The sequence below is a fragment of the Camellia sinensis genome, chromosome 4 (assembly GCF_055761805.1).
Source record: "Camellia sinensis isolate YWXY chromosome 4, ASM5576180v1, whole genome shotgun sequence".
NCBI lineage: Eukaryota > Viridiplantae > Streptophyta > Magnoliopsida > Ericales > Theaceae > Camellia > Camellia sinensis.
In genome coordinates this window covers 95,590,865-95,600,283 of record NC_138964.1, presented here as the reverse complement: position 1 = coordinate 95,600,283, position 9,419 = coordinate 95,590,865, and the positions used below count along the sequence as shown (strand labels likewise).

General features: G+C 34.3%; 1 protein-coding gene across 1 annotated transcript; it reads left to right on the top strand.

Moving 5' to 3' along the window:
* The first annotated feature begins 1,932 nt into the window (after positions 1 to 1,932).
* Positions 1,933 to 9,017, top strand: LOC114306071 (linoleate 13S-lipoxygenase 3-1, chloroplastic). Its single transcript, XM_028251234.2, has 8 exons — positions 1,933 to 2,893; positions 3,261 to 3,541; positions 5,974 to 6,211; positions 6,315 to 6,650; positions 6,750 to 6,943; positions 7,096 to 7,397; positions 7,659 to 7,925; positions 8,044 to 9,017. Exons 1-8 carry the CDS (start codon positions 2,530 to 2,532, stop codon positions 8,798 to 8,800), a joined length of 2,739 nt encoding a protein of 912 aa, XP_028107035.2. The 5' UTR covers positions 1,933 to 2,529; the 3' UTR covers positions 8,801 to 9,017.
* Positions 9,018 to 9,419: the final 402 nt, after the last annotated feature.

The following is a 9,419-nucleotide window of genomic DNA, read 5'->3' as shown; positions in this document are numbered from 1 at the left end:
AGAAAGCATTGCAATAGAAAGCTTAAAATATTTTGTTAAAGCAGTCGTTGATATTTTTTCTAATGAGTATTTGAGGTCACCAAATACTTAATGTTGGGCCTCTTTTGTGAAAGATTGGTAAAGCAACCATCTTGTTGTGAATCCATACCTATGATTCAATAATATATAAGAATTAAAATTTAAAAAATAGAGCTTATAGCGAGCTGCAACAATTTGAATAGTAGTGGAAACCCTACAACAGCTTCCTTGCTACTGCTATTGCTAGGCATCTTGCTGCTGCTGCTACTTTTGGAGCATAATTTGAAAGGGTCAATGGAATTCATTCGATGGACAAAAAATTTAAAGTGTTCTATCTATATGAGACTCATCTGATGGGATAAAATAATTGGGTACAATTTACAATCTCTATTCTAACAGAAATTACAACAAACATATGATGTGCAATACAAATACATAGTATTTCCTCTTTTACAAGCAGTAAAATCATGACCTATTAATTAAGAACATGGAGCCATAACATGCGGCAACCATTTCTAAGATGAGATTAAAAAGGAGGGAAGCCACAAAGCGAAGGAGAAAATATACATTCATATGGATTTCCTCCTATAATCACAAATGACAAAGCAATGTGTAATATTTTTGCCAAAATCAACAAATAATGAAACAAGAATGCAACAATTTGAAAATTTGCTTTTATATTCTCTAATTTCCTATCCACTATTCATGGCATAAACAAACAGAAATGAAAAAACTTATTACCTCCCTTGAGCAGAAAGTTTGAGAAAAAGACAGAGAGGATGAGAGAGTTTGTGAGTTTTGGAATGCCTTCTCTATGGATTTGTCGAGGAGGTATTGATAGAACTTTTAGCACCAAAATGAGAGAAAAACTTTACTGCCAAAAACAAAACTCAAGAGGCAAAAACAAATAAATAATTGAAAAGCTCATGAGTACCTCGTCTTGGCAAGGTACTATAGCTTAGAACCATCTCAGCAATGCTTGAGCGAGTCTGCTGGAGCAGTCTTTCACCTTTCCAAGCTCGCTTCTATGGCTAAAAAGAGAGAATGACTATATTGTTGGAGATGCTCTAAGGCTCTGTTTGTTTAAATATATATATATATATATATATTTGATAATAAAACTAAATATAGTAAAAAATGAAGTAAAAAAAAAGGAAAAATATTAAAAATTTATTTTTTTGCATGCATTTGAATAGATGAAAAAAATTATAAGAAAATAATGAGAAAAAAAATATAATTATTGTATAAAAGGGAGTTGTGGAGAGAAAATAAGTAAAAAGAAAAACAAAATAAATCTTAAGAAGATTCGTGAGAAAAAAATAGTTTTTTTTTTTTTTGAAACAAATTATTAACCTAATTAACAAGTTAATTTAAATTATATAAGAAATTTTAATTTTTATTACTTTCTAGAGTAAGCTCTCTAAATAAACGCACAAATTCTTTTTCCTTTCACTGTAATAGATTACGTATTTAATCAAGCTGAACCTAAGGACATCCCCAAATTGGAAAATGGGGGCTAGAGAACTTTCAAGTCAACAGTGGGTTAAATGTGATTCTGGTGGAAGACAAGGACATACATATAGATCCACTAAAGAAAATAATTTCTACTTTTCCGCTTGGGTTCCTCCCTTACGATATCGCGTTTTCTTTACTCGGAAATTTGGAACTCGTTCAAGTTTTTTGACTCGGCAGCAGCCTCTCTAATCAAGCATGCATACCACACCCGAGACTAAAACATATGTACATATAATACAAACGGTGGTGCTGGAAATCACTCGCTGAAAATCACTAATTTAGGCCAAGTTTGGTAATTACAAAATAATTCATTTATTTATTTATTTATTTTTTTTCATCACATCACCTCTCTATTTTTCTGTACATCTTTTTGTAAAAAGACAAAAAGTACACTTATTTAGATCATCCCAAACAACCTCTAAATTCATTATTAATGAGGTGACAAAACAGAAGAAAAAAAAAAAAAAAAAAAAAAACACACTATAAACTGTAACAATAGATAGGACCCGCTGTCCAGCAATATTAGGTATCATGAAAAACTTTTTATGAAAATAATCATAAAAGTTTTGTGATCTTTAAATTACACTTAGAATAAAACACTACACACTAATCAAAATAATTCAAAAATCATAAAATTTTCATGATCATTTTCATAAATTTTTTATCATAATTTTTAACTTTTTTTTCCATTATTATCATTAGTGATAGCTCTAAACGTTCCATAACCCAAAACCACACAGACACACAAATTAAAAACGTGTGGACGGTGACAAACTATCAAAATTTTCTCTCTTTCCCTCTCTCTTCCTGTATATATATTATATACCCAGCTCATCAAATCCATCAAACACAATCCCTGATCTTCATCTGCTTCAATTTCTCTTCTCTCACTCTCACCAACAAAAAAAAAGTCACACCTAACCACTTTAATCTTGAATTCACATACTGTGAGAGGGAGAGAGATCTAGAGAGAAAGAGTTGTAGAGAATTATTGTGATGGCACTGGCAAAAGAAATTATGGGTTCTAGTGTGATGGAGAGGTGTTCATTTGTAGCTTCGTCAAAAGTTGTTTTGAATCATAGGCAGAAGCAATTAGTGTTGATTCCTTTGGAGAAAAGAAGGGTACAACAAGTAAAAAAGGTAGTCAGAGGTCCTCTTGTCACTGTGGCGGCCATTAGTGAGGATGTGGTCAGAGCAGTGCCTGAAAAGGCAGTGAAATTCAAGGTTAGAGCAGTGGTGACTGTGAGGAACAAGCACAAGGAAGACTTGAAGGAGACACTTGTAAAACATTTGGATGCTCTCACCGACATGATCGGAAGGAATGTTGTGTTGCAGCTTGTTAGCACCGATATGGATCCAAGTATGCCCCCATTCTCTCTCTCTCTCTCTCTCTTAAAAATCTTGTCAATTTTTATTTTCCCCCAAACTAACCATTTTCTAGGAAAAAAATAAAAAAATGTTCAGAAATTAAATTATGAGAGCCAAAATATCATTATGGGTGTTCTGATCATGAATTATATATATTTGTAGTATCAAGATTTTTTTATTTTTTATTTATTTTTTTTGTTTATGAAATTATTACACACCTTTCAATCCAACCAATAATGATTGATCTGATATTTTATTTTCTTTCCTCTTTTCTGGGTTGATCTGATTATGTGTCTTTACTACAATAACAATATGAATTTTACTGAATTGGTTTTTTTTTGTGATTGATGATGATGAAGAAACGAAAGCCCCAAAGAAGAGCAATGAAGCCGTGCTAAAGGACTGGTCAAAGAAATCGAACTTGAAAACAGAGAGGGTAAACTACATAGCAGAGTTCACAGTGGAGTCGAATTTTGGGAAACCAGGGGCAATCACAGTGATCAACAAACACCAGAAGGAGTTCTTCATGGAAAGCATTACAATTGAAGGATTTGCATGTGGTCCACTCCATTTCCCCTGCAATTCATGGGTCCAATCTATCAAAGATCATCCTGGAAAAAGAATATTCTTCTCCAATCAGGTATATTATTATTATTATTATTACATTAATGATTAAGAACACTAATTTTGGTATTTTAATAGAGCATTAATGACATGACAAGAAAAAAAGAAAAAAAAATCAAGACCAAAACGTCACATCTCATTAGAATTGATTTTAGAAATCAAAAATTAAATATTGTTATTATACAAATTCCTATACCAAACATTTTCTCAATTTTCTCCAACCCTTCTTCCCCTATGCCACTTAGACAATTTCGTCTTATCTTATCTTCATACAATTTACTTGACATTTTTTAATGTCTGTCATACTCTTTCTTTTCTTTTCCTTTTTCCAGCTTTGAATTTTAGCAACGGTCAACTTTAATTGTTGAATAATTCAGGGCAACCCGTTTTGAATTTTCAATTGGTTAGGTAGGTGGGTAGCAAGTTTCTCATCCAAAGGGTTCACAAATATTATATAAAATTATTTTCATATAAATATATATTATCTATATTTATATCATTAATGATTCTATTTATAATAGTGTACACACTAGTGTACCATTAATGACCCTATTTATATTATTTATATTTATATCACTAATTGTTACAAATATTAATGGAAAATGCTATAAACCCTAAACAAATCCATGTGAGAGGTTTGGTAATTTATTTGGTAATTTGTTTGGGATCCCTAGCATAACTCTATATTAATTAGTGTACACACTAGTATACCAATTAATGATCTTATTTATATCATTAATGACCCTATTTATAATAGTGTACACACTGGTGTACCATTAATGACCATATTTATATTATTTATATTTTTATCATTAATGACCCTATTTATATTGTTTATATTTATATCACTAATTGCTACATGCCCCAATTAGTGTACATACTATTGTACCAACGTAGTGTTATGATATCATTAATTACCCTATTTATTATACAAATTACAAATATTTAAAATCTTTAAAATTATGTCACATCATTAGTTGGTATACTAATGTGTATACTAAGGCCTTGTTTGGAAACATGTTAATTTAGTAATTTTTTGACTATTTGGCTAAAATATGAGCTAAAAAAAACTATTATCTTTGTGATAACTTTTTGACTTTTTACGAAAAGATGTGCAAAAAGTAGAGAGAAAAGAAAATCTTTGACTTTTTAGTATGGATTGTTGGCTTTTTAATTTTTTTAGTGACTTTTTAACTTTTTAACTAAAAAAATCACTTGTCAAATGAGACCTAATTAATACATATAGGATTATTCTTTACAAGCAGGTGTTTGATTTGTTTATGGAAGTATTTTTTGTTTTCGGTGGTCACTAACAAATAATGAGAATCCTTTTTAACAGAGTCGTATATTCTACTTAAATGTTGTGGCCATATTTTTGATGTATGAAAAGCAGCCAACCAAGGTTTGATTTTTGTGAAACAATATGGTGCATACTTTTAGAGAGGGTATGCATCATATATGCACCTTTTAACTAAAAAAGAATGATATAATTTTAATTTTTTAAATTATAACTAAAAATAAAATGTCATAACTAAATACAATATGAGTTATAACTAAAAAATTTATTAGTCATAATTAAAATAATATTATAGTTAAAGAAAAAAATTAATCATAATTAAAAAATATATAATTGAAAATGTATAAAATATACCATTTTTAAAAGAATGTGTATTAGAATATCTGTTGATTTTTCTTATCTTTTGTGCCACCACACACCAGGCATATAACGGCGGCACTCATGAATCAAAACTATAGTGCAAATCAACTCAGCCTCCGTTTGGGAAGTGGGTTGGCTTTTTGGCTTTTTGGCTTTTTTGGCTATTTTAGCCTGGGCTTAAAAGCTTGGTTTGGGAAGGACTTTTTGGCTTTTTTGAGTTTTTTTGTGAGAGAAGAATGTAATGATTATGGGTTGGATGTGATGTTTTGTTTGTTATGGCTAAAATAGCCTATTTTGTCTTTTGTGGCTAAAATAGCCAAAAAAGCCCGAGAATCAACTTGCCAAACAGAGGCTCAACTGCACTTGATGGGCCTGGTCTGTGGACTGGGCCATAATTATTAAATGCCCTCATTTACTAGGGACCCATTTTGTCCCTTAGATCCATTATAGAATTATGTTAGGAATCCCAAATATTTTACTAAATATTCTATTAAATCTCTCATATGAGTATGGAATCTATAACATGTGAATTTGTGAGTCCCACTCCATGTGAGAGGTTTAGTAAAATCTTTGATAAAATATTTGAGATACATAGCATTTCTTTCCATTATATGTTATATTCTGTTGCTTTCAGCTATTAAAAAGCCGAATCGAAATTGTAATGCATAATCATATGAGTTTGTCCAAGTATCTAACTATATGGATACTAAATAATCACCCATCCAACTATATGAAAAATAATAATAATAATAATAATAATATTAATTGGTTGAATGTATTTATTTGTACAGCCATATCTGCCTAGCGAGACACCGGCAGGGTTGAGAGCACTAAGGGAGAAGGAGCTGAGGGATTTGAGGGGTGATGACAAAGATGTCAGAAACTTATCTGATAGGATCTATGACTTTGATATATACAATGATTTGGGAAATCCAGATAAGGGAATTGAGTTTGCTCGCCCCATTCTTGGAGGTCCAAATATCGCATACCCAAGGCGCTGCCGTACCGGACGTCTTCCCACTGATACTGGTAAATTTCAATTCAATTAATTTTCTCTGCTTTGCATTATGGTCTTTTATTTCATGCAACTGTTTTGTGTAACTGTGTTGTGTTGTGTTGTGTTGTGTAACAGATATGCTTGCAGAGAGCCGTGTGGAGAAGCCAAATCCAATGTACGTACCTAGGGATGAACAATTTGAAGAGTCAAAGCAAAACGCATTCTCTGCAGGAAGGCTAAAAGCAGTGCTTCATAACTTAATACCATCCCTAATGGCCAACATATCAGCCAACAACCATGATTTCAAGGGCTTCTCTGACATTGACAGCCTTTACAGTGAAGGCCTACTCCTCAAATTGGGCCTCCAAGATGAACTCCTGAAGAAACTCCCTTTGCCCAAAGTGGTTGGCAAGATCCAAGAATCCAGCAAAGGCGATCTTCTCAAATACAACACTCCCAAGATAGTTTCTAGTAAGCTATAACCACTGACTCAATTATTTTATTGACTGAGACGATTAATTAGTTTGGTTTGGTACCCTTGCTAACAATATGATCCTTACATGTATGCAGAGGACAAGTATGCATGGCTGAGAGATGATGAATTTGCTCGGCAAGCAATAGCAGGGATTAACCCCGTTAACATAGAGAGGCTTAAGGCATTCCCACCTGTGAGCAAGCTTGACCCCCAAATCTACGGTCCTCAGGAATCTGCTCTCAAAGAAGAACACATTCTTGGCTATCTCAATGGAATGACTGTACAACAGGTAAATTGAGTTCTATTGTTTCATTTATTAACACAACACAACACAACACAAATCCTTTATATTATTTGTTTCGCTTAAGATACATTTAGTGTTTCTACTAAGGCTTTTCTTATTAATGGTTTATTCATGCACATTCAATTCGACTATGGCAGGCATTGGATGAAAATAAACTATACATGGTGGACTACCATGACGTCTATCTTCCATTTCTTGATCGCATCAATGCACTTGATGGCCGCAAAACTTATGCCACACGTACCTTATTTTTTTTGACCCCAGTAGGCACTCTTAGGCCCATAGCTATCGAGCTTAGTCTTCCACCTGCTGGACCCAGTACTCGTTCAAAGCGTGTGGTCACACCCGCAGTTGATGCCACCACCAACTGGATTTGGCAGCTCGCCAAAGCCCATGTCGGCTCCAATGATGCCGGCGTTCACCAACTCGTTAACCACTGGTAAATGTTATTATAAAGCCCACTGTTGTTCTAGACAATGCTCTAATTGTAAAAAATTATTCACTGGCACATGTGGGCTATTCATTTGTGTAGGTCGTCTGGGTCATTAAATTGTATGAGTCCCGGATGACAAACACAAATGAATTGTTCCAGAACTGAGGAATATGGTGTGAAAATGAATAATTGTTCCTTAATTGATGAATATATTTGCTTGTCGTTGGAAATATACTAAATTGCCTTTATCTACTTATTACCTTACAGGTTGCGTACCCATGCCAGCGTGGAACCGTTTATACTGGCAGCACACAGGCAATTGAGTGCAATGCACCCCATATTTAAGCTTCTTGACCCGCACATGAGATACACACTAGAGATCAATGCGTTGGCTCGCCAAAACCTAGTCAATGCCGATGGTGTGATTGAGTCTTGCTTCACTCCTGGTCGATACTGCATGGAGATTAGTGCAGCCGCCTACAAGAATTTCTGGCGCTTTGATCTCGAAGGCCTTCCAGCTGATCTCATTCGAAGGTAATACCCCACTCCCACTGTTATCCATTCTATTATCAATAAACAAATAATTAATCCTCAGAGGAAGATGAAGAACAAGAAAAATTATAACAAATGGTTCTCTTTGATTTTGAATCAGGGGTATGGCTGTAGCGGACCCCACACAACCACATGGAGTGAAGCTACTAATTGAGGACTACCCTTATGCATCTGATGGGCTCCTGATCTGGTCCGCCATACAGAAATGGGTTCAAACTTATGTGAACCGTTACTACCCAGATTCAAGCCTAGTCTGCAATGACAAAGAGCTCCAAGCCTGGTACGCTGAGTCCATAAATGTGGGTCATGCTGATCTCCGCCATGAATCCTGGTGGCCCACACTCGCAACCCCTGATGATCTCTCCTCTATCCTCACTACCATCATCTGGCTCGCCTCCGCTCAACACGCAGCCCTCAACTTTGGACAGTACCCCTACGGCGGCTACGTCCCCAACCGCCCAACCCTGATGCGTCGATTAATTCCCGAGGAGGGAGACCCTGAATATGCCATCTTGGTCGCTGACCCACAAAAATATTATTTCTCATCATTGCCAAGTTTGTTGCAAGCGACCAAGTTTATGGCCGTGGTTGACACGCTCTCGACTCACTCTCCAGACGAGGAGTACCTTGGAGAGCGACAACAGCCATCGATTTGGTCCGGTGATGCAGATATCATAGAAGCATTTTACGGGTTCTCAGCTGAGATCAGACGAGTAGAGAGAGAGATTGAGAAAAGGAACAGTGATCCGAAACTGAGGAATAGGTGTGGAGCCGGGGTGTTACCGTATGAGCTTCTTGCACCGAGTTCTGAGCCTGGGGTAACATGTAGAGGTGTCCCCAATAGTGTGTCCATATGATATTATGAGGAGAGTCCAAATTAGGCTCGTAACATAGGCATAGACAGGCGTTACCTTTATGATTAATCTTTCACTATTTCCTCCTCATATATTTTTGCATATGTAAATCCTGGATGGACAAATGTGCTCTCAGTAGCTTAGTGATGTATATGCATAGAAGTAATTCCAAGAATATTATTTGTATTATATATCAAATACCCATATCAGTTATTAGTGAGTTGAAAGTTTTATTTGGTTTGCCAATTCACCTGAGAAAGTGTTATAGTGGGTCATAGTTTATTTAAGTTCTTAAAACAAATAGGGGACTTTATTTATTTATTTATTGTTATAAAAGAAGGATTGAACATATTTCAAATTATTGAGTAACAGTTTAATGAAAAAAGCTTAGATTGCCATAGAAATAAATAATCATATCACAAATTATTGTAATTTTACTTTAAAAATCACAAATTATCTTAATACTATCAAAAGATTATATAACATTTGTAATAAACAAATTACAACATTTATTCAAAAATACGGAACAAAACGTATACAATATGTACCTTCAAAAAAATTGCATAACGCAACATTTCTTTGAATATATATATATTTTTTGATCGGTAAAAAATCTTTATTG

What these genes read in the sequence shown, in the direction of transcription:
- LOC114306071 (XM_028251234.2), top strand. Translation starts at nt 2,530, where the DNA reads ATGGCACTGGCAAAAGAAATTATGGGTTCTAGTGTGATGGAGAGGTGT. An exon ending in GAATATTCTTCTCCAATCAG is followed by an intron (nt 3,542 to 5,973) that starts GTATATTATTAT and finishes TTATTTGTACAG; the next exon opens with CCATATCTGCCTAGCGAGAC. An exon ending in ACGTCTTCCCACTGATACTG is followed by an intron (nt 6,212 to 6,314) that starts GTAAATTTCAAT and finishes GTTGTGTAACAG; the next exon opens with ATATGCTTGCAGAGAGCCGT.